At 41.3% G+C, this 25,177-nt stretch overlaps 1 protein-coding gene across 3 annotated transcripts in view; it reads left to right on the forward strand.

Moving 5' to 3' along the window:
* Positions 1 to 369: 369 nt before the first annotated feature.
* The window catches only part of LOC106568985 (putative ATP-dependent DNA helicase HFM1), a 29,248-nt gene continuing 4,440 nt past the window's right edge, over positions 370 to 25,177 (forward strand). The window contains exons 1-34 of one of the 3 annotated variants that reach the window (XM_082960732.1): positions 370 to 532; positions 1,429 to 1,533; positions 1,659 to 1,771; positions 2,021 to 2,309; positions 2,567 to 2,835; positions 3,144 to 3,185; positions 3,336 to 3,406; positions 3,496 to 3,628; positions 3,894 to 4,045; positions 4,639 to 4,716; positions 12,941 to 13,096; positions 13,406 to 13,606; positions 13,726 to 13,814; positions 13,921 to 13,964; positions 14,090 to 14,191; positions 15,801 to 15,946; positions 16,145 to 16,239; positions 17,971 to 18,104; positions 18,557 to 18,604; positions 18,721 to 18,801; positions 19,235 to 19,326; positions 19,499 to 19,605; positions 19,692 to 19,739; positions 19,967 to 20,064; positions 20,188 to 20,322; positions 21,176 to 21,261; positions 21,486 to 21,569; positions 21,749 to 21,906; positions 22,219 to 22,322; positions 22,500 to 22,709; positions 22,857 to 22,919; positions 24,498 to 24,622; positions 24,833 to 24,900; positions 25,017 to 25,123. In XM_082960732.1, the coding sequence (XP_082816858.1) occupies positions 1,463 to 1,533; positions 1,659 to 1,771; positions 2,021 to 2,309; positions 2,567 to 2,835; positions 3,144 to 3,185; positions 3,336 to 3,406; positions 3,496 to 3,628; positions 3,894 to 4,045; positions 4,639 to 4,716; positions 12,941 to 13,096; positions 13,406 to 13,606; positions 13,726 to 13,814; positions 13,921 to 13,964; positions 14,090 to 14,191; positions 15,801 to 15,946; positions 16,145 to 16,239; positions 17,971 to 18,104; positions 18,557 to 18,604; positions 18,721 to 18,801; positions 19,235 to 19,326; positions 19,499 to 19,605; positions 19,692 to 19,739; positions 19,967 to 20,064; positions 20,188 to 20,322; positions 21,176 to 21,261; positions 21,486 to 21,569; positions 21,749 to 21,906; positions 22,219 to 22,322; positions 22,500 to 22,709; positions 22,857 to 22,919; positions 24,498 to 24,622; positions 24,833 to 24,900; positions 25,017 to 25,123 (3,799 nt within the window). In that variant the 5' untranslated portion in view covers positions 370 to 532; positions 1,429 to 1,462. Of the gene's footprint in view, positions 533 to 1,094; positions 1,210 to 1,428; positions 1,534 to 1,658; positions 1,772 to 2,020; positions 2,310 to 2,566; positions 2,836 to 3,143; positions 3,186 to 3,335; positions 3,407 to 3,495; positions 3,629 to 3,893; positions 4,046 to 4,638; positions 4,717 to 12,940; positions 13,097 to 13,405; positions 13,607 to 13,725; positions 13,815 to 13,920; positions 13,965 to 14,089; positions 14,192 to 15,800; positions 15,947 to 16,144; positions 16,240 to 17,970; positions 18,105 to 18,556; positions 18,605 to 18,720; positions 18,802 to 19,234; positions 19,327 to 19,498; positions 19,606 to 19,691; positions 19,740 to 19,966; positions 20,065 to 20,187; positions 20,323 to 21,175; positions 21,262 to 21,485; positions 21,570 to 21,748; positions 21,907 to 22,218; positions 22,323 to 22,499; positions 22,710 to 22,856; positions 22,920 to 24,497; positions 24,623 to 24,832; positions 24,901 to 25,016; positions 25,124 to 25,177 lie in introns of those variants that run through there. The other 2 variants (XM_014139915.3, XM_014139916.3) reach the window with 2 other exon arrangements.

Consider the following 25,177-nt stretch of genomic DNA (forward strand, 5'->3'; position numbering starts at 1 on the left):
GATGTATAAATGTGAAGCGTCCGCTTGGCGTTTCCACTCTTTACCAAATATGGTAGTGAGAGGAAGCTGACTGGCCGGCAGTGGAGAAGATGGAGCGAGATGGATTTTGGCCGACATTCTGCACATTTTCTCATCGATGAAACATTTTATCTCAATACAGTTTTCTGTTCCCAAAACTAGAATATGTTATGAACAAGGTGGATTAAGTTTTTAAAAATCGCGCTGTTTATAAGGGGTGCAAAGGCGAGTTGAATTATTGCACACGCGCACTTCACAGAGGAAGCGTCACTAACGGAAATATGCAGATGAGCTACAACGCGCCAATAGGATCTCGCTAGATCGTGCTTGGTTCTGCCCACCTCTTTTCTTGTTCTGCCCACAATTACTAATCAGTTCCCGTTGGAAACGACAGGCTGTGGTCTATCTTGGTTTAGTTATAGAAATATTTGCTATCTCCCTCGAGCAAAGAGCGGGTATCATCAGCGTCTTGGCTCGAGACTAGTTAGCTATAGTAGTACTCCCACCGAAACAGGTAGGCACAAAATTATTTTACTTACTTGAATTATCTATTTACACGCCACCCATCAGTTTGAAATATAATACGAATTAACAGGCTGTCATTCTTATGGTCATATAATACACTTTTATATTTTGTCAAATAAGTCGCTTAACTACATGAAAGTGAGCCAACTTGCCTGCCTAGTTAGTTAACGTTAGCTTGCTAGCGGTTTCCATTAGTTACCACAGCCACAAAGTCAAAATATTGTAAAAATTCATGAAAACAAAAATGTGCTTCTTGGTCTTAATTTAAAGTCAGGGTTAAGCATAAGGTCAGCAATGTGGTTAGGTTTAACATCTAATTTTAAGAAGATAAATTGGAGAAATAGGCGGGGTTTATGACTTTGTGGCTGTGGTAACTAGTGACGATCCTTGCTAGTCCTGACCAAGAGACTGTCATCTTGCGTTGATCTGGTGTAGGGGTTTCAACCCCTTAGGCCTTTTCACCTTTTTTTTTTTTAGGCTTTACAGTATGTTTACAATTAAGATATTTTATGAGGTCTAGTCAGGCTACTGACACATGTTTTACCTTTCTTACAATCTCTCCCAGTTGCTGCAAACCTAGGCAGTACCTATAAAGACTTTCCTGTTGTGGCAACATTGTCTGTCTCCTTGGTGCCCTGAAATGCCTGTCTGTGTCTGCTGCATACAGTGCGTTCAGAAAGTATTCAGACCCCTTAACTTTTTCCACATTTTGTTACGTTACAGCCTTATTCTGTAACGGGTTAAATACCCCATAATGCCAAAGCAAAAACAGATTTTTAGAAAAAACTAAAATACCTTATTCCCATAAATATTCAGACCCTTTGCTCTGAATACTTTCCGAATGCACTGTATACCGTGATTACATCTAACTTTGTAATTCTACAGATGACTGTTGCATAGGCCTACATGACCTAACGAGATGTTGGACTCAGAAGACTGCACTTTGTCCCTGGATAACCTGTTCTTTGAGAGGCCAGTTGTCCACAAAGTGTGAGTCGTAAGAAACAACCTGCATCCCACAGTCATGCCCCACTAGATTTGTATTTAGCAAGAGTAAAGTTCCTAGCCATGTTAAGCTTTGCTTAACCCTTTTCCTGCCCTTCTCCCGTCTCCAGAAAGCCACTTTGTCAAGAGCAGAGTTCTTGGCAGTTGGAACCCCCTCTGTCCCTCTCCCAGATCCCAGCCACTCAGGACATCCAGAAAGAGGCAGAGGGTCTTTCATCATTCAGTAAGTGGCATTTGAAGTGATTAAATAATTTTAGTAAATTCAGTCAATACTGTAAGGGCCAGTTTCCCGGACCCGGACTAAACCGAGTCCTGGACTAAAATGCACTTTCAATGAAAATTATATTTTGAAAAGGATTTTTAGTTCAAGACTAGGCTTAAACTGGGTCTTGTTTTAAGTCATGTTCCTTCCTGTCAATCATTGCATTATCATGTCATCTATCAAATCCCTTTCTGACCATCTCCAATGCAGGTTTCTCTCAGAAGCCCAACAAATTCCTTCCCCCTTTGAAAAGAGCAGTTGACGGTGATGGTTTCACTCCCAAGAATAACAAATTAAATCAGAATACCAGTGATGGAAGAAAAGAACCTGAGGCACAGGGCGGGTGTGCCCTTTGGGCTCAGGAAGACTTCATGAATAAATCCCAGGATACCACAAAGGTTAGAAGAGGTCAAACTAAAACCCCACAGGAGTCTGGTCATGCACTGGAGCAGAAACATTTCCCTCTGGAGTTCAGCCAAAGCCCACCTCTACGGAGAAGGTAAGCCATTCAAATGAAACTAATGAGTGTGCATACTGTGCGTTCAGAATACATAGTAGATGTCAGTGTCCCCCATCATGTGTCTTCGTCAGATACTATTGTTTTGAAATGTAATGGCGTCTGTCAGAGCCCTTCTGAAATGGCACCTTCTTTATCAAATACATGGCTGTACTAGTTACATCATGATATGTGGGATATCACTGTAAGCACTTGTGATCTCTCTACCTATAAATTAAATAATCTCTTTGTCGTTACAGTTTGTTCAAACCTCCCAGTGGTCAGGTGTTGAACAGCAGCGCAAACTCAAACAGTGGCCTCAACCAGGCAAGACCCGGAGTGCAGCAAACCTTCGACCAGGTTTCTATGGCGACAGAGCCTCGGCTGGCAAAGCAGTCGGCAGCAGGCCCCGGGCCCCTCACCGGTCTGGGCCCGCCTACAGCCCGGGGACCACCACAGAAGACACAGGACAAGGGCACCAAGAGGGCTCATGTTCTCCCCATGACACCCCAACCCCTTCACATACAAAGTAGTACCGCACAGACTGAACCTAACACCATGTCTGTGTTTATATATATAAATCATATACATATTGCTATGATGAGGTATTGTAGCTGAAGAATGTACTCAGATGTAATGGTCATGGCAGCAGCCTGTCACTGTTCGTTAGAGCTTGATGCGGTGAAACGAGGTGAGCGCTACCCAATGCCCTCTTTGCTGTAATGACAGAAAAATACCACTAAGGGGTGTACAATATCTGCCATTTTGACTGGGGTTGGGTTATCACTGTCGGTGTGAATGTAAAATGAGATGTCTATGGATTTGTTTTCATATTAGGTACTTCTGGGCCTGGGATACTCCGACCAATCTCTGAAATCCGTATCCTTTCGCATCTGTTTTATCATCATAATAACGCAAGGAATGAAAAGTTAATGAATACTTGATTGATGCATGCTTGATGATGACTACATGAAATCTAGGGAACAATTGTGGGTTGTTTGTTGGGTGTCCTTAATCAAATGAACACAGCTGCTAAATTTAGATCGGTCTTCAAAGAGTTCCCTTACTTCAACTACGTTCAATCAAAAGCCCTAGATGACGTAAGCATTCCGAATTGTCATCCAATTAAGAACCGTAACAGCAAAACAGTCTCCTTGAGACATTTTTATGAGCCATGTATGTTTTGCAGGTTCTATACACGAGTAAGAACTTTGTGGCTTGTGCTCCTACGGGCTCTGGTAAGACTGTGCTTTTTGAGTTGGCCATCATCCGCCTACTGATGGAGACCACAGAGCCCTGGAGAAACGTCAAAGCTGTGTACAGTAAGGCCCTCCAATTACAGTACTTAGTATCCTTCTCAAAAGCACTAGGTAAAATCACTAAGACATTAAGAGCTGATTCATGCTACAGTATGGGTTAGCCCGTATGCAGTCTTGATATCTGGTTTGTTGCTTACATGTTGTAAGTCATTTATGACCTGACTACACCCATATATTCTACGTGTTCAAAATGTAAATTGATAACATTTTATAAAATGAAGACTGTATGATGAGATGGATTGATTGTGAATGCTTCTGTCGTCTTCAGTGGCCCCCATCAAAGCTCTATGCAGCCAGCGCTTTGAGGACTGGAATAAGAAATTCGGGCCTCTGGGCCTGAGCTGCAAGGAGCTGACCGGAGACACAGAGATCGACGACTTCTTTGAGATTCAAGACGCCAATATCATCATAACCACACCTGTGAGTGACACTGTATCCCAGTGTACAGTATACTGTATGTCGCATAGCCTGTCACTGGCGGACATTTTTATTTGTGTGTAATATGTAGCGCAATGAGGTGGCTGATCCTGTGACCATAGCAGACGTGATTTCCTTGTTGCAATAGGGGTTTGTTAGTGATGCGAGGATGGATCAATTCAGTTGTATCGAGAGAATTCATGGCCTACTGTCAAATTACCAAGTGACCTTATGGGTAGAATCTTCAGAATATTTGTCATCATTTCATAATTAGTCAACTTTTTTTTTTAAACTAGACGAAAATCCAGTGTTTCTATGTTAAACGGTTTTATTATATTTCAGTCTTCTGTGATGTGTAATATTGGGATGGGAACTCAAAATGGAATACATTTCAACTCTATATCTGACATGGTACAGGTGTTTGTTTAAGCCCATAACCATGTGTGTGATGTGTATACTTTTGTTTCAAAGTAGATTTGTTTAAGGCTACCAAGAAACACTCTGTGTGACCCAGATTTAACCCACTGCAGTAAAAGGTTAACACTTTATTAACCAGTTCATGATAAAGCACAGACACATTTCTCTGTTTCTCCCAGGAAAAATGGGACAGCATGACGAGGAAGTGGAGGGATAACTGCCTGCTGCAGTTGGTCCGGCTTTTCCTTATTGACGAGGTCAGTGGATACATTTTAGTATTTGATGTTCTGTTCAAAATTCCCTCAGGTAGGACTGCAACCATATACAGTACTTGACCAAATAACACTCTGAAACAGCTTGGATAGAGTGAAACATTCTTTCCCAGATTGTGATCTATAGAGGGCTTGCAGATGCATCATGTTGGAAGACCAAAGTCAGTCTGATGGAAGTCCTCCAATCGTCCACATGGCTGGCTACGTTTTGCTACCACCGGAAACGTTGGGAATATTGCCCATTATTTAGTTTGTCTAAGGACCTAGAAAACGAAGGCAGTGGGAGAACCTATTCAAGTAAGTAAATATATTTTGAAAATGATCGAAAACGATGTATTACTAGCTAGCTTGCACCAGAAACTTAGTGAGCTGCTAACGAAATGTTTGCTAGTTAGAAAACTTTACATACTGTATAGCTAGCTAAGTGAATTAAATTTCACCAGTTTGCTAACTTCATATTAGTTAGTTAGCTAGGTATTGTGATGTATTTATTGTTGTAACTCTAAATGTATTTGTAGCGAGGTAGCAAGCCAACAGCCATGGAATAGGGTGAAATGATTAGCTATCAGTCGCTGCTGTCAGAGAATGGAGAGTAGGCTACTCTGGATAGGGCAGGTACCTTTGTGGGAGGACATTTTGAAAATATTCTCCAGTTCCAGTCCCCAGCAAAAAAAACTAAGTACATAGAGATATATCTACATAATATTCAGTGCTGTCTAATTTGAGGATAATGCAGCCTGTTATTTTGTAATGTCTTCCGTCCTCAGGTACAGAGAGCTGTGAAACCCTGTCTGCAGATGAAGAGTTCCCAAGAGAATAAGGGGACATCCTTGTATACCATGGATTATATGTGTACCTATGTTCGCAAATTTAGTGAACAAAAATACAGTTTAAAAGTCACACAATATATAAACCTATTACAACTGGAGCAGGCCAACCCTGCTGGGTGTGCAGGCTTCTGTTCCAGCCCAGCACTAACACACCTGATTCAAATCGAATTTTATTTGTCACATACACATGGTTAGCAGATATTAACAATTCCCCAACAAGTACCTAATACACACAAATCTAAAAGGGTGAATGAGAATATGTACATGTAAGTATATGGATGAGCGATGGCCGAGCGGCATAGGCAAGGTGCAATAGATGGTATAAAATACAGTATATACACTACCGTTCAAACGTTTGGGATCACTTAGAAATGTCCTTGTTTTTGAAAGAAAAGCACACTTTTTGTCTATTAAAATAACATCAAATTGATCAGAAATACAGTGTAGACGTTGTTAATGTTGTAAATGACTATTGTAGCTCGAAACGGCAAATTTTTTATTAAAGAAGGAATAAAACTGGCCTTCAGACTACTTTAGTATCTGGAGCATCAGCATTTGTGGGTTCGATTACAGGCTCAAAATGGCTAGAAACAAATAACTTTCTTCTGAAACTTGTCAGTCTATTCTTGTTTTGAGAAATGAAGGCTATTCCATGCGAGAAATTGCCAAGAAACTGAAGATCTGGTACAACGCTGTGTACTACTCCCTTCACAGAACAACGCAAACTGGCTCTAACCAGAATAGAAAGAGGAGTGGGAGGCCCCGGTGGACAACTGAGCAAGAGGACAAGTACATTAGAGTGTCTAGTTTGAGAAACAAACGCCTCACAAGTCCTCAACTGGCAGCTTCATTAAATAGTACACGCAAAACACCACTCAACGTCAGTGAGTGAAGAGGCGACTCCGGGATGCTGGCCTTCTAGGCAGAGTTCCTCTGTCCAGTGTCTGTGTTCTTTTGCCCATCTTAATGTTTTATTTTTATATGGCTTTTTCTTTGCAACTCTGCCTAGAAGGCCAGCATGCCGGAGTCATCTCTTCACTGAAGTTGAGACTGGTATTTTGCGGGTACTATTTAATGAAGCTGCCAGTTGAGAACTTGTGAGGCGTCTGTTTCTCAAACTAGACACTCTAATGTACTTGTCCTCTTGCTCAGTTGTGCACCGGGGCCTCCCACTCCTCTTTCTATTCTGCTTAGAGCCAGTTTGAGCTGTTCTGTGAAGGAAGTAGTACACATCATTGAACCAGATCTTCAGTTTTTTGGCAATTTCTCACATGGAATAACCTTTATTTCTCAAAACAAGAATAGACTGACGAGTTTCAGAAGAAAGTTATTTGTTTCTAGCCATTTTGAGCCTGTAATCGAACCCACAAATGCTGATACTCCAGATACTCAACTAGTCTAAAGGCCAGTTTTATTGCTTCTTTAAATCAGAAAAACAGTTTTCAGCTGTGCTAACAGTTTACTAATGCTCAATTAGCATTTTAAAATGATAAACTTGGATTAGCTAACACAATGTGCCATTGGAACACAGGAGTGATGGTTGCTGATAATGGGCCGCCTATGTAGATATTCCATAAAAGAATTAGCCGTTTCAAGCTACATTAGTCATTTACAACATTAACAATGTCTACACTGTATTTCGGATCAATTTGATGTTATTTTAATGGACCCAAAATGTGCTTTACTTTCAAAAACAAGGACATTTCTAAGTGACCCCAAACTTTTGAACGGTAGTGTACATGTGATATGAGTAATGTAGGTTATGTAAACATTATTAAAGTGCCATTATTTAGAGTGCATTGTATAAAGTAACTAGTGATCAATTTATTAAAGTGGTCAGTGATGTAGGCAGCAGCCTCTCTGAGTTAGTGATTGCTGTTTACCAGTCTGATGGCCTTGAGATAGAAGCTGTTTTTCAGTCTCGGTCCCAGCTTTGATGCACCTGTACTGACCTCGCCTTCCGGATGGTAGTGGTGTGAACAGGCAGTGGCTCGGGTGGTTGATGTCCTTGATGATCTTTTTGGCCTTCCTGTAGGTGTCATGGAGGGCAGGTAGTTTGCCCCCGGTGATGCGTTGTGCAGACTGCACCACCCTCTGGAGAGCTTTGTGATTGAGGGCAGTGCAGTTGTGTTACAGCCCGACAGGATGCTCTCGATTGTGCATCTGTCAAAGTTTGTCAGGGTTTTGGGTGACAAGACCAATTTCTTCAGCCTCCTGAGGTTGAAGAAGCGCTGTTGCGCCTTCTTCACCACACTGTCTGTGTGGGTGGACCATTTCAGATTGTCTGTGATGTTTATGCCGAGGAACTTAAAACTTTCCACCTTCTCCACTGCTGTCCCTTCGATGTGGATCAGGGGGGTGCTCCCTCTGCTGTTTCCTGAAGTCCACGATCATCTCCTTTGTTTTGTTGACGTTGAGTGAGAGGTTGTTTTCCTGACACCACACTCCGAGTGCCTTCACCTCCTCCCTGTAGGCTGTCTCGTCGTTGTTGGTGATCAAGCCCACTACTGTTGTGTTGTCTACAAACTTGATGATTGAGTTGGAGGCGTGCATGGCCACGCAGTCGTGGGTGAACAAGGAGTACAGGAGGGGGCTGAACACGCACTCTTGTGGGGCCCCAGTGTTGAGGGTCAGCAAAGTGGAGATGTTGTTTCCTACCTTCACCACCTGGGGGCGGCCCCTCAGAACGTCCAGGACCCAATTCACAGGGTGGGGTCAAGACGCAGGGCCTCCAGCTTGATGATGAGCTTGGAGGGTACTATGGTGTTGAATGCTGAGCTGTAGACAATGAACAGCTTTATTACATAGGTATTCCTTTTGTCCAGATGGGATAGGGCAGTGTGATGGCGATTGCGTCGTCTGTGGACCTGTTGGGGCGGTATGCAAACTGAAGTGGGTCTAGGGTGACAGGTAAGGTGGAGGTGATATGATCCTTGATTAGTCTCTCAAAACTAATGATGACAGAAGTGAGTGCTACGGGGCAGTAGTCATTTAGTTCAGTTATCTTTTCCTTCTTTGGTACAGGGACAATGGTAGCCATCTTGAAGCATGTGAGGACAACAGACTGGGATAGGGAGCGATAAACACAGTATCAATCTATCGAACCTAATTAGTTAATAATCAAGTGTGCTATTGCTAGCCTGGAACAGAAGTCTGCTCACCCAGTAGATCAGGGGTTAGTGGAGCGAGGTTAGCCACTTCTGGTATTGACTTTTTTTTGTTCCCTTGAAATTATGTGTTAATAGTAATAGCCTGCTTGTTACTAAAATGTCAAACCTTTACATATGAGTTAGCTCACTTGTACACTTTGAAATTATATGAAATAGTGTTGATTCTTTGAAGTCTTTAAAGTTGTTTTAATTGTTAAGTTAACTATTATTCAAGAATAACTAGTGTCGAGGTTGATTAGTCACAGATCACAATCCTGCAATAAAGAGGGGAGGGGACTCTGTGTCTAATTTGTGTTGTTTCTGTTTTATTCTCAAATTAACAGTACCTTTTTGTTCAGTCATAAGCTCTCCAATTAGTTTTATTTGATTGTCATAATTTTTTCAGGATATGTGAACCCAATTTTTTTTTTTAGCTGATAATGGCATGCAGTGCCAATGCAGCCATATGCCTACAGCAGTGGTTCCCCAACTCCAGTCCTTAAGTACCCCCAACAGCACATATTTTAGCTTTAGTCCTGGACAAACATACCTGATTCAATTCAATAGGGCCTGATGATTAGTTGAAATAGGTGTGTTTGTCAAGGGCTACAACAAAACTGTACTATTGGGGGTACTCGAGGACCGGAGTTGGGAACCACTGGCCTACAGTATGATGGCATTAGCCTTATGGGCATTTGCAATGCACCCCTTGACATTTTGCATTTGAAGCAGAGAATAGCTTAACTCACACATTGTTTACATATTGTTCAGCTCTTTGTTCTCAATTGAAAAACAATACCAGTAGACAATGTATGAAGCTAATCAGTTACACTAAATTTTGTACATGCCTTGTGCTGTGCAAATCCAACCATTGTGCAAATCCAACCCTTGTAATCCCGGTGGAAGCAGATAATGGGATCCTTCGCTTCAAACACACACAACTACTACCACCAAGTTCAATGCCAGATACTTTTCTCCCAGAAGGTCTGAGTGGCTACCACAGCAATTACATTGTCTCTGCTAAATGTGTTTAAATTGTAAAAGAAAGAAAATAGTTGGGCTATTAGAAATATTTTTTATTCAATGGGGCTAGTCAAAGCATAGGCAACAACGCTTTTCATTTCACCCATACAACAATACAGCCTATTATTAAAGTACAGTATGTTTACAATATCATAAACAGTATTTTACACCTTCCAAATGACATTTTTGGTGGTGAATAATTTTTGGTGGTGACATTTTTGGTGGACATTCTGCTGGTGAATCTCTGATCCACCTCTACGCAGACGACACCATTCTGTACACTTCTGGCCCTTCTTTGGACACTGTGTTAACAACCCTCCAGACGAGCTTCAATGCCATTCAACTCTCCTTCCGTGGTCTCCAACTGCTCCTAAACACAAGTAAAACTAAATGCATGCTCTTCAACCGATCGCTGCCTGCACCTGCCCGCCTGTCCAGCATCACTTCTCTGGACGGTTCTAACTTAGAATTTGTGGACAACTACAAATACCTAGGTGTCTGGTTAGACTGTAAACTCTCCTTCCAGACTCACATCAATCATCTCCAATCCAAAGTGAAATCTCGAATTGGCTTCCTATTTCGCAACAAAGCATCCTTCACTCATGCTGCCAAACATACCCTCGTAAAACTGACCATCCTACCAATCCTCGACTTCGGCGATGTCATTTACAAAATAGCTTCCAATACCCTACTCAACAAGCTGGATGCAGTCTATCACAGTGCCATCCGTTTTGTCACCAAAGCCCCATATACTACCCACCACTGCGACCTGTACGCTCTCGTTGGCTGGCCTTCGCTTCATAATCGTCGCCAAACACATTGGCTCCAGGTCATCTACAAGACCCTGCTAGGTAAAGTCCCCCCTTATCTCCGCTCACTGGTCACCATAGCAGCACCCACCTGTAGCACGCGCTCCAGCAGGTATATCTCTCTGGTCACCCCTAAAGCCAACTCCTCCTTTGGTCGTCTCACCTTCCAGTTCTCTGCTGCCAATGACTGGAACGAACTACAAAAATCTCTGAAACTGGAAACACTTATCTCCCTCACTAGCTTTAAGCACCAGCTGTCAGAGCAGCTCACAGATCACTGCACCTGTACATAGCCCATCTATAATTTAGCCCAAACTACTACCTCTTCCCTACTGTATTTATTTATTTTATTTATTTTGCTCCTTTACACCATATTATTTATATTTTATCTCTGAACTTTCTTCAAACTACAAATCTACCATTCCAGTGTTTTTCTTGCTATACTTTATTTACTTTATTTTTTTGCCTTTACCTCCCTTATCTCACATCATTTGCTCACATTGTATATAGTCTTATTTTTGTCTACTGTATCATTGATTGTATGTTGTTTTACTCCATGTGTAACTCTGTGTTTTTGTATGTTGTCGAACTGCTTTGCTTTATCTTGGCCAGGTCGCAATTGTAAATGAGAACTTGTTCTCAACTTGCCTACCTGGTTAAATAAAGGTGAAATAAATAAATAAATTTTATATATCCATATGGTCTAAGGAGGCACTTTTGTCATGACGACAATGAGAAGGCGCTCTCTACTCAAATGGCACAACGGATTCATTGAAATTGTCCAAAGCACAGCATATGACAACCATCTCGTATAACTGAGGGATGTTTCCTCAAGTAGTAGACGCTGATGCTGCTGCAGCATTGCTCATCTTCACAGTGGGAATCCAGTCGATGTGGGTGTCTTGATAAGAGGTCAGCTGGTGAACCTACAGTAGTACATAAACCAATTAAAAGCACTCCTGATGTTAGAATGGTACTTATTCAGGTCGCCTATACCACCAGGGCTCTTAATTCATTCAGGTGTTTTAGTGTCACGTAAAGATTAAATCTATTGTTGGGATGGAACAGCCAATAGTCAACACGGCAGGTTGTCCTATCCCATTGAGGCCTCTGTCCTATGCTGTAATGTCCATACATTTTCCCTCTTATGAGTAAAGTTCTCAACCAATTATCATTAGGTTATCTTATGAATATATAATAACCACTGGAGTTATTTTGGTCAATAATTGTCCTCCAGGCTATATGGACATCATATGTTACAATTTGCATCTCCCCTTTTCATGGTTATGGCTAGAAGGGATCAAGCTTTTGTCAAATTAGTGTCATATTCTAGATGACATGGTTGCATTCGAGACAAGGTCGTTTTTCTTGATCTGTTGTCAGTAGAGTAAGCCATCGTATCAAATAATATTCTGCTAATGTCTCCAGTCATATAAAGTGTAGAATTGCATCAAATGTTTATCAAACGCCACATTTAAAGGCCACATTTTCCGGTGCTAAGCGTTTATTTATAGCCTAAATTATCACTATCCAATCTACTCATCACATTAGGAATAGTATACTTACAATAGTCTGCAAATGCAATGATAGAGGCATGCAATCCTTAGTTATAAAGGTGCCTTTTTATGGTGAAAAAAATGGCTTCCCCAAAACGTGAAACTCACTCTACACATGCTAATAGCTAGACTACAAGCTAACTAATTAGCTACTTTTCGCTAACTTAGTGTTGTTAACACCTGGATAGCATAACAGCTCAACTAAATTCGAAATTGATCAGACTTGATTTACCAGTGATGAAATGATCGTAGCAGACCCTGTACTGATAGCTGTCTGGATTCAGGTATTGACGGGGAAAAAGTTTTTTTCGCATTTCTGACAGTTGTTGAGTCTTATCTCATTGGCATAACCAATGGTGTTTCATGATTGCGGGGAATCTGCAAACATATTTTCCCCCCGTTGTCTTTCCTGCCTTGTTAGAGCAGCCAACTAATCCACAGAAAATGACCGTGGTGATGAATAAACTAGTTTTAGGCACTGTTATCATGCAGTTTGGGGTAGCAACTCGGCTGTTGACGGAATCTTCCAATATAGCCGCTAGGAGGCATCGTATGTCAACTGCAAGCCTTCTATTGTGGCTTGTGTGGTCCAGCGGTTAAAACCACGGACCCCAGCACACATGTACAGCCTGCATAACCAGACGTCCTACTGCCCTTTTGACTCGCAATCTCTCCTACCTTTACTGTCTCCTCTTCAATGTCCTATAGAACATTTTTAAATAAAAAATGGTGATCTATTGTTTCTTGATTTGTCATTGTACTGAGCATATCTGTCTATTATTGTGTTATACATGTGTTACATTGACAATTAAATATAATCTATCTTGGCTCTGTGTTTCTAGGTGCACGTGGTGAAGGACCCAATGCGTGGAGCCACACTAGAGGTGGTGGTGAGCAGGATGAAGGCGGTCCATGCCTACCGTGCAGCAGAGAACTCTCAGGAGGACCTCTCCATGAGATTTGTGGCTGTCTCCGCCACCATCCCCAATACCAAGGATGTAAGTGGCTGAGGGTCAAAGAGGGGGGATGTCACACTTTGGCCATATGCAAATACTCTAAAGAGACTTCCTTCACTATAGTCATTCTTTCCCTTTATGTTCATCATTTGCCATTCCGACACATGCATCTCCGTGTCTTGTTATGTTGTTATTGTGTCCGCAGTCCTGTCTCCTTCAGAAAGAGTAAGGGAATAGGAAATGGGGAAGGCGGGAGCTCGATAGCATTGCTAGTTACTGATTATCATTAAACGGAGCATTTATTTGAAGAAATTACTTCTCCTTACTGTGTTCAATGGTTTGGCATGGCAGATAGCAGACTGGCTGTGTGACGACAGAGACCCTGCTACTTGTCTGGAGATGGATGAGAGTCACAGACCTGTGAAACTGAGGAAAGTAGTGCTGGGTTTCCCCTGCAGCAGCAACCAGACTGAGTTCAAGTTCGACCTGTCACTCAACTACAAGATGGCCAACATCATCCAGACCTACTCGGACCAGAAACCAACACTTGTTGTGAGGAACTCTTTTTGGGTCTCTGAAATGTAGACTTGACCAGTACCTTATTTATACGTTTCAGTAAGTATTGCCATTGTTAATATTTCACACATAGGATTATATATATTTTTTAACAGTTTTGTTCAACAAGGAAAGGAGTCCAGCAGTCGGCCACTGTTCTGGCCAAGGATGCCAGGTTCATCATGAGTATTGAGCACAAACAAAGGTTGAGCTACTTCCCTTTTCATTCTTTATAGATGTACAGGTATTCAATACACATTTCCTGCTGTTTAGTTTGATCTGATTGATTCGATGGAATCCTCTGTTTGCAGGTTGGTGAATTATGCAAACTCTCTCCTGGACTCAAAACTCAGAGGTCGGTGGAGAATTTATATTCCTTCTCTTCTGTACCATGTAGGCAAACATTGCTCATTGATTTGAATGTAACTATTTTTGCGTTAGAAATGTGAAATTACTAGCCCAGTGTTTTCTCTTTTCCAGATTTGGTGTTGTTTGGGGTTGGTTTCCACCACGCTGGAGTTGACGTGTCAGACAGGAAGCGGATCGAGGAGGCCTTCAACATGGGAGACCTGCCTGTGCTGTGTGAGTATCTGGGTAGTTCCATGAATAGAGTACATGCTAAAACAGTTATAGAGTTGAATTGCTGTTCACCAGACACTGGGAGATTCATTCACCTTTCAGCAGGACAATAACCTACAACACAAGGCCAAATCTACAGTGGAGTTGCTTACTGTCACGATATTCTCCTTCGTCTGAAGATATCTCAAAATCACTGTCAGAAAAAGTGGACCAATACGCAGCGGATTGCGTGCTCAACATCATTTTTTATTTAAATTATGATGTACACAGACAAAACAATAACCACGAATGAAACGGTGACCATTTTACAGGCTATACATAAATCTAGCAGTGTAAAATAAAACAACCCACAACCCAAAGAGAAAAACACACACACCTAATATATGACTCCCAATCAGGAACAACGATATCCAGCTGTTCCTGATCAGGAGTCACAAGACTAACACAGAAACAGAACAACTAGAAACGACATACAATACAACACACAACTTCTGCCACGTCCTGACCAAATACTAAACAACTACTCCCTCTGCTGGTCAGGACGTGACACTTACCAAGAAGACCGTGAATGTTCCTGAGTGGCCGAGTTACAGTTTTGACATAAATCTGCTTGAAAATCTATGTCAAGACTTGAAAATGGTTGTCTAGCAATTATCAACAACCAATTTGAAGAATTTGGGAAACAATTATTGCCAAATATTATACAATCCATGTGTGCAAAGCTCTTATTAGAGACTTACCCAGAATGAGTCACAGGTTTAATCGCTGCTATAGGTGATTCTAACATGTTTTGACTCAGTGCTGTGAATACTGATGTAAATTAGATATTTATGTATGTAATTTTCAATACATTTGCATACATTTAAAAAAAAACTTTCTCATTATGGGGTATTGTGTGTCAATGGGTGAGGAAAAAACATATATTTAATCCATTTTGTATTCAGGCTGTAATACAGGAAAATGTGGAATAAGTCAAAGCTGGTTCTACTCTTTTTGGCAATTTTCTGGTGTTTTGTGGTGGAAAACTGAGCGTGTCGAGAATAACACGTCCCATAGATAGATAGGCTAGAAATGCTTTTACACACAACAAGCTTCACAAGGGGATTATGGCTGGTTTAAGATGAAAACTGTAACCATGTTACGGTCAATCCAGTTAGTTTCATGGCACTTACTGAAGTCATTTTATTTAACCCCTTGAGACGGGAAAACATGTTTTTTATGAAGTTGAACATCTGCTCTTCATGAGAGAATGTTAAAATGACATTAAATGAATAGTTATTTTTTTGTATGAAGTTACACTACCTAAAATGTACTCTATTCGTGGAACGACCATTCTATCCTCCATTACAGGCCAATCATATGTGTTACTCATCACAGTCATGCCAGTATAGAGGGTTTAATAAAGATTAGTGTCAAAATATACTGTGGATGTGGCTAAATATAGAAAAGCTTTTCAATATCTCAGTCTATATTTAGTGCATCCTTTACCGACAATCTTCCTCCATACTTCAGGATCAGAAACATTATTGACCTTAACATTGTCATGGCACATGTTTATGTCATATGAAATACCAAAGAAACATTGTGTGAAGTTATTGGGGAAATGTCTCAGTTACAACTAGCACTCTGGCGATGGGGGTGAACCTGCCAGCCCACCTGGTGGTAATCAAGTCCACCATGCACTACATCGGGGGCGCCTGTGAGGAGTACAGCGAAGCCGACATGCTGCAGATGATTGGCCGAGCAGGCCGGCCACAGGTATGGAGCACAGACAAACCCTCAAGTAGTCCCAGACTCCCAGCATGCTTAGCTCGTCAGTGTACTGTAGGAGTGCCCAGTCTTAAAACAGCCCCATAGCCTTATTCACCTTTTCCTTTGCTTTGTGAACTGTTTGTGTACTGCTCGCAAAAAGCATAACCTCTATCTACAGCTTTGCCTTCGATGTCTCCTCTCTAGTTTGATACATCAGCGACCGCAGTGATCATGACCAAGACTCAAACCAAAGACAAGTACATGCAGTTCACGAATGGAGCGGAAATCATCGAAAGCAGGTATGGGGACATTACATTTTCCAAGACCTCCAAAACCTCATTCGACTTAATTTTGGGTTACATGAATTTACAGTTGAAGTCGGAAGTTTACATACACTTAGGTTGGAGTCATTAAAACTCGTTTTTCAACCACTCCACAAATTTCTTGTTAACAAACTATAGTTTTGGCAAGTCGGTTAGGACATCTACTTTGTGAATGACACAATTCATTTTTCCAACAATTGTTTACAGACATATTATTTCACTTATAATTTACTATATCACAATTCCAGTAAGTCAGAGGTTTACATACACTAAGTTGACGGTGCCTTTAAACAACTTGGAAAATTCCAGAAAATGATGTCATGGCTTTAGATGCTTCTGGTAGGCTAATTGACATCATTTGAGTCAATTGGAGGTTTACCTGTGGATGTATTTCAAGGCCTACCTTCAAACTCAGTGCCTCTTTGCTTGATATCATGGGAAAATCAAAAGAAATCAGGCAAGACCTCCACAAGTCTGGTTCATCCAATTTCCAAACGCCTGAAGGTACCACGTTCATCTGTACAAACAATAGTACGCAAATATAAACACCATGGGACCACGCAGCCGTCATACCGCTCAGGAAGGAGACGCGTTCTGTCTCCTAGAGATGAACTTACTTTGGTGCGAAAAGTGCAAATCAATCCCAGAACAACAGCAAAGGACCTTGTGAAGATGCTGGAGGAAACAGGTACAAACGTATCTATATCCACAGTAAACCGAGTCCTATAATGACATAACCTGAAAGGCCGCTCAGCAAGGAAGAAGCCACTGCTCCAAAACCGCCATAAAAAAGCCAGACTACGGTTTGCAACTGCACATGGGGACAAAGATGGTACTTTTTGGAGAAATGTCCTCTGGTCTGATGAAACAAAAATAGAACTGTTTGGCCATTATAACCATCGTTATGTTTGGAGGAAAAAGGGGGAGGCTTGCAAGCCGAAGAACACCATCCCAACCGCGAAGCACGGGAGTGGCAGCATCATGTTGTGGGGGTGCTTTGCTGCAGGAGGGACTGGTGCACTTCACAAAATAGATGGCATCATGAGGTGGGAAAATTATGTGGATATATTGAAGCAACATCTCAAGACATCAGACAGGAAGTTAAAGCTTGGTCTCAAATGGGTCTTCCAAATGGACAATGACCCCAAGCATACTTCCAAAGTTGTGGCAAAATGGCTTAAAAACAACAAAGTCAAGGTATTGGAGTGGCCATCACAAAGCCCTGACCTCAATCCCATATAACATCTGTGGGCAGAACTGAAAAAGCGTGTGCGAGCAAGGAGGCCTACAAACCTGACTCAGTTACACCAGCTCTCTCAGGAGGAATGGGCCAAAATTCACCCAACTTATTTTGGGAAGCTTGTGGAAGGCTACCCAAAACGTTTGACCCAAGTGAAACAATTTAAAGGCAATGCTACCAAACACTAATTGAGTGTATGAAAACTTCTGACCCACTGGGAATGTGTTGAAAGAAATTAAAGCTGAAATAAATCATTCTCTCTACTATTATTCTGACATTTCACATTCTTAAAATAAAGTGGTGATCCTGACTGACCTAAGGCAGGGAATTCTTACTACGATTAAATGTCAGGAATTGTGAAAAACTGAGTTTAAATGTATTTGGCTAAGGTGTAAACTTCCGACTTCAACTGTATATGATACTTGTGAAGATGATGGTGATGATGATGTCCTATTGTTTGACCACAGCCTGCATACCCACCTGGTGGAGCACCTGAACGCTGAGATTGTCCTCCACACCATCTCAGACGTCAACATGGCCCTGGACTGGATCCGCTCCAGCTTCCTCTACATCCGAGCTCTGAAGAACCCCAAACACTATGGTCAGTGCAAGGAGAGACACTGGACAGACCCCGGTCTCTATTAGTATTAGCCAGCAAATGTACAGCATGGTACAGCATTAGCATGGATGCTAGTCTATTACATTACCGTTATTAGCCTGTGCTTACATCTCACAACATGGTGTCAAACAGTTGCTCAAAAGACATGAGGACATACAGTACCAGACAAAAGTTTGGACACACCTACTCATTCATGGGTTTTTCTTTATTTTTACTATTTTCTACGTTGTAGAATAATAGTGAAGACATCAACACTAGGAAATAACACATATGCAATCATGTAGTAACCAAAAAATGTGTTAAACAAATCAAAATATATTTTATATTTGAGATTCTTCAAAGTAGCCACCCTTTGCTTTGATGACAGCTTTTCACACTCGACTGGTACTGTACATGAGGAGAAAACAACTTACTGTCCTTTGCGTTTTATGCAGGCTTTTCCACTGACTTGGACCGATGTGGAATCGAAGCCAAATTGCAAGGTGTGGCATTGCTGTTTTTTTCTTTGTTATATGGACTTCTTATCTGAAAAGACAGAATATCTCCATCATGATAGCATTTGTGTGACTGAAAAATCTCTCTCCCCATCCTGCTTCAGAGCTCTGTCTGAAGAACTTGAATTCCCTGGCCTCCATTGGTCTGATCTCCATGGATGAGGATGTTAACATCAAAGCTACAGGTTGAGAGAGGCTGACCATTTTGGTTCAAGAGGCTACTATGGCCATTTACTGTTTTGTTACATTGTTTATTGTCAGAAGTGTAAAACAACTTACAAACCCTGTACATGTTTGGTGTTATTCAATGATACAGATGGATGTCTCCTTAATCTCTCGTGGACAGACTAGGTAAACTTAAATGGCACCGTAGACCTGTCATGATACAACAGAATGCGTGAGATCGAGCTGCATTCGTTCCGGGGCTTGGGTTTTTCATCACTGGTTATTTGGACAAATCACGATTTCGCAGGTGTTGGCATATTTCGAATTTCGTCAGGGGACGGGGACATTTGACCCATAGACTTGCCCGAAACTTGCATGTGCTTTCCAGCATCCCAAAGCCGTTAATTGAAATCTGTTATTTTCTTGACGTGTAACTGTGTTCATCCCGTACAGAGGCAGGCAGGCTGATGGCAAGGTACTGTGTTGCGTTTGACACCATGAAGCAGTTCAGCAAGGTGACTGGCACTGAGACCTTACCTGAGCTGGTAGGTATACAGTAACACTGTAGCGTCTCTCATTATGCACATACACTGTTTATATTGAGTTTCTGTATTGTGTTTGTTGAGTTTGTGTTGTTCGTTACACAGGAAATTTGAATAGATGAATTGAGTAGATTCTGTATTCCACTCAAATGGAAGCTGGGTCTTCTTCACACAGATAGAATTGATGGCGAAGGGCAGAGAGTTCACTGACGTGCAGCTGAGAGTGAACGAGAAGAGAACCTTGAACACGTTGAACAAGGACAAGAACAGGATCACTATCAGGTTATAGTGGAATTCAATAAATGATATTCAAATAAAATGCCCTGAAGGTAGTGTAAATGCTGCTATCTGGGCTTTTGTTTATCCAGGTATCCCATGGAGGGAAAGATCAAAAACAAAGAGATGAAGGTGAACTGGTAGGTCAAGCAGAGAACCCTACATTGTACCAACATGAGAAAATGGAGGGTGACACTGGAGAAGGCCATGTATTCTCTTTGGGTGAATCTCAAAAGTCTTTCCTTGAACCTTGGGTCTTTTCCTCCGTTGCGTTTTGAGGCGGAGACGAGGAATTAGGCACATGAGGAATCAAGGAAAGACCTTTGAGATTCATCCCTTCTGTCTCTCTACCGGTCTTCCCCCTCAGTTTGATTCAAGCCCAATTTGGCTCCATTCCAATCCAAGAGTTTGGACTTGCACAGGACACTGGGAGAATCTTCAGAAATGGAGTCCGAATCAGCAGATGTAAGTCATCAATCACTTCACATTAACAGTAGATGATTAGCAGTGAGCCTCATCTGACAGACAACCTTCGCTTGAAAAACACTCTTCAGTAAGATAGTGTCTATGTGTTTTGAACTACATTAGGCTTGGCAGAGTTCCTAAACCAGCGCTCCAAGACAGGATTCTCTGCTCTACTCAACTCCCTGATACTGGCCAAGTGCTTCAGGGCCAAGCTGTGGGAAGACTCTCCTTACGTCTCAAAGCAGCTGGAGAAAATAGGTAAGGAGACATAGAATACTGTCAATGAATACAGAACGTGTGTGCAAAATACTGTCAATGCTTGTAGAACAGTAGTAGGTTATCCTACTGTTGCTATGAGACCACAGGAGGTTGGTGACACCTTAATTGGGGAGGACGGGCTCGTGGTAATGGCTGGACGCGGAATAATGGAATGGTATCAAATACAGCAAACGCATGGTTTCCACGTGTTTGATGCCAGTCCTTTCGCTCTGCTCCAGACATTGTGAGTTTTCCTCCCCTCACCAGCCTCCACTGTCAGACACCCCTTTTACAAACGGAGTGGCTGCGGATCCAACTTTTTTTTTCTCCTGCGCATTTATATATTCTCTACTTTACGCACAGAGAACAGGCTACTCAGGCGAATGGGTCTTGTTTAATCAAGCTAGATCAAAGCCAAATCAATGTCGGCAAGGTCACATAAAGATAGTATTCTACATAACAGAACCCAACATAATAGCATAGTGTAACATTACTGGAAGACTGTAAGCATTTCACTGTAAGCATTTTCTCTCGTGTGGCCAATACTCGACAGCGCGCCAATACTAGGAAAATACACAGGTCGGCTAAGCTAGTTTGTTAACGCCATCTGCTCTGGAATTCGCTCAGTTCAAATGGTCGGTATGCAGATGCCGGATCCGCAGCCAAGGCCTTTTAAAAACCCATTGATCAACTGATTTTATTCCCAGACAAATGAAAGTCATGAAAATTGCTGTAACCATAGACATATGATGACACTGAGATTGAGATGCTAAATACTGAGATTTTATTTATAATATAATTTTATATATATATATGGCTGTAACAACACAGATAACACAGATATCTGATCCAGGGTTGTCTCTGTCGACGGCCATGGTGAACGCTGGGCTCACCACCTTCAACAAGATACTGCAGACCAACGCCAGGGAACTGGAGCTGGTGAGAATAGCATCAACTGAGAATGACTGTAACTACAAAGTCATTAAACACCACTGTTGTCTCTATCTCCAAATGGTTTATTGACATTTCCCCTGAGACCAACATGCAGTGTCATGGCTTTCGATCAAATGTTTTGCTTAAAGACCTTTTTACATCGACAGTTGTCACAATGTGCTTTCACCTCCAATAAAAGCACATATTTGTTGTCTGTTTATGTTTTCTAGATTGTCAACAGACATCCTCCGTTTGGAAACCAAATCAGAGACGCTGTCATCAATCTACCCAAGTACGAAGTTAGTTTGGAGCAGGTAAAAAGCTTTGCTTTGGTTTAATTGTAGTTTGAACGGAAATGGTCATCAAGATGAATCGTTATAGAAATATTTGGTAGCAGGACGTAGCAGAATATGTTCCATACTTATATCATTTAACATCAATGAATACATCTCCCCAACAAGCTTTCATTTCGTGTTTATTTTTCACGTTTTAGCTTCCAAGATACAACATCGCCACCGCAGAGATTGTCGTGACCGTGAATGTGAAAAACCACGAACAGCTACTGTCAAAGAGAACCACTCATGACCACCACTATGTCACAATGATCATCGGGGACTGTGACAACAACGTGGTCTTCCTGCAAAAACTCACGTAAAGATTAGGACTGGCATTTCCAGAAATGTCGTCACACACAGACACAACCTGATACACACATGCATAGAGACACACTTTACCTAAAGCTTGTAGGTAGAGACAGAACATATTAAAAGTGTATTATAAAACATTTTAAAGGGTCGTACATGCTTATAACAAGTTAGAAAGCATTGTACCTGCAGGCTTTAAGTCAAATGTTACCGTCATACACTCATACAAGGAAAAGAGTGAAGGAAAGAGAGCAGAAGAGAGGGAGAACAAGGGAAAGAAATATGTAAGGGAGAGCGACTGTATTGTGTGTTCATCCAGAGACTTGATGCTGTTGAAGTCGGGAAACTGGTCAAAGAAGATCGAAGTGGCAAAAGCCTTCAAAGGAGAGGAGATCAGCGTGAATCTAATCAGCTCAGAATACGGTCAGGCAGTTAACTGTCAGGATTTTATGTTTGTTATTGTTCAAAATACATTTGTACAAACTACATAAAACTTCTAAAAGGCAGTTTAAGTCGAATTAAATTGTTTCAGTGAGAATTGTAAAAAGTAAGAATATACACCTCCTTCTATTACCTACTTTGAGATCTTCCTCTCTGCAGTGGGGTTGGACATTCAGCAGAAGTTTAGTGCCTTCTACTCTGGACCAAAGAGGTACGGAGGTGAAGCACTCACACCTGAGCAACGTGACACGATGCAAATAGCACAGGCTAACGCTCAGAGATCACAGGGTGCAACACAGAGAATACAGCCAACAGGCCAGCAAACACAGGCTACGGCACAGAAGAGAAACTCCACATCCACAGAAAAGGGTAGGCTGATTTTACACTAAACATTAGAATGCTTTGAGCTATTACTAAGTTGTACTTGCAGACTCACAGGACTGTTTTTGTTGTTTTGAAACAAAATTTGCTATATATTTTTTTTTTCCTGCTGAAATTCCGGTTCCTCACAACCAGTTCCAGGCAAAAGGCAATGTAACCACTTCTGCAAAAACAAGGATCAGTGTGGCCACGACTGCTGTGAGTCAAATTTTTTGTCCTCAAAAACTGTCCATTCCATTTCTCAATTGACACTTAGAATAATTAAAATGTTTGATTAAAGTATTATAGTGTACAGTGCCTTCAGAAAGTATTCATACCCCATTACTTTTTCCACATTTTGTTGTTTTACAGCCTGAATTCAAAATTGATTACCTTCATTTTTTTCTCTCATCGATTTACACACACTACCCCATAATTACAGTGAAAATATGTTTTTAGACATTTTTGAAAATTCATTTAAAGTTAAATACAGAAGTGTTCACACCCCTGAGTTAATACTTTGTAGAAGCACATTTGGTGGCAATTACAGCTGTGGGTCTTTCTGGGTGAGTTCTAAAAGCTTTCCAAACCTGGATTGTGCAACATTTACCCATGTATTATTTTCAAAATTCTTCAAGCTCTGTCAAATTGCCATAGATTTTCAACTCGCCCACTCAGGAACATTCACTGTCTTCTTGGTAAGCAGCTACAGTGTAGATTTGGCCTTGTGTTGTAGGTTATTGTCCTGCTGAAAGGTAAATTCATCTCCCAGTGTCTGGTGGAATGCAGACTGAACCAAGTTTTCCTCTAGGATTTTGCCTGTGCTTAGTTCTTAACGATTACAAGCATACCCATAACATGATGCAGCCACCACTGTGCTTGAAAAGGTGGAGAGAGGTACTCCCTAATGTGTTGTATTGGACTTGCCCCAAACATAACACTTTGTATTCAGGACAAGAACTTAATTGCTTTGCCACATTTTTTGCAGTATTACTTTAGTGACTTGTTGCAAACAGGATGCATGTTTTGGAATATTTGTATTCTGTACAGGCTTACTTCTTTTCACTCTGTCAATTAGGTTAGTATTGTGGAGTAACTACAACGTTGTTGATCAATCCTCAGTTCTCTCTTATCACAGCCATTAAACTCTGTAACTGTTTTAAAGTCACCATTGGCCTCATGGTGAAATCCCTGAGCGGTTTCCTTCCTCTCCGGCAACTGAGTTAGGAAGGACACCTGTATCTTTGTAGTGACTGGGTGTATTGATACACCATCCAAAGTGTAATTAATAACTCACCATGTTCAAAGGGATATTCAATGTCTGCTTTTTTTATTTTTACCCATCTACCAATAGGTGCCCTTCTTTGTGAGGCATTGGAAAACGTTCCTGGTCTTTGTGGTTGAATCTGAGTTTTAAATTCACTGCTCATCTGAAGGACCTTACACATAATTGTATGTGTGGGGTACAGAGATGAGGCAGTCATGTTAAACACTTACTGCACACAGAGTGAGTCCATGCAACTTATTATGTGACTTGTTAAGCACATTTTTACACCTGAACTTATTTAGGCTTGCCGTAAGAAAGGGGTTTAATACTTATTAACATATTGAGTAAACTTTTATAAAAACACAGTCATTCCACTTTGATATAACGGGCTATTGTGTGTAGGCCAGTGACAAAAAATGTCAAATGAATACATTTTTTTATTCATGCTGTAACACAACAAAATGTAGAAAAGGTCAAGGGGTCAACTTCCTGAAGGCGCTGTATTTTCATTTCCTAATTATGTTTCCCAGGTCAAAATGGAGTGCCGGTGGTTCTGAAGAGGCCTATGAATCAGCATTCAAGTTTCTCTTCCTACCTCCAAGACTTGAAGACCAGGAGTGACACACTGACGGAGACTCCAGTCAAACGCCTCAAAGTGAGAGAACAACTGACAAGAACTGCAGAAGTCCTTTAAAATATGACCCCTTTGGGCTGAATTCTAACTTAAGAGACTCACACAAGACTCATTCATACTTTGGCTTAAATCGTGCATTGAGATCAAAGGCGTGACTTGTTTTAGCTTTTTTTAATGTTTTTATGTGTCAACTGAATTTGTGTTTTGTCTGCTTGTTGCTTGTTCCTTTAGATGAGAATGAGTGGTAGGACTGGGGCTACGAACATTCAGCAATTTTCTTATACGCCTGCTGCTTGCAGGTACATACACTCTTTTTCCACATCCAAAACATACAGTTCATCAGGTTGAAGTTAATTGATTACCAATGCAAACTGTATCTGACACTGTCCTCATCTTTTCTTAAAATGTTTTGAAGTTATGTAGGTAATCATTATGGTGCTTCAGCAATACAACAGAGTGTGGAATCAGCTGAGGACTTTGCAACGCCCCAAGAGATGGCATATCTTGAGAACTATGACCATGGTAGGTTTAGTATCAGAATGCTTCTAGAGCAGAGATGGGCAACTTTGATGGGGG

This window comes from Salmo salar, chromosome 14 (genome assembly GCF_965601325.2).
Source record: "Salmo salar chromosome 14, fSalSal1, whole genome shotgun sequence".
NCBI lineage: Eukaryota > Metazoa > Chordata > Actinopteri > Salmoniformes > Salmonidae > Salmo > Salmo salar.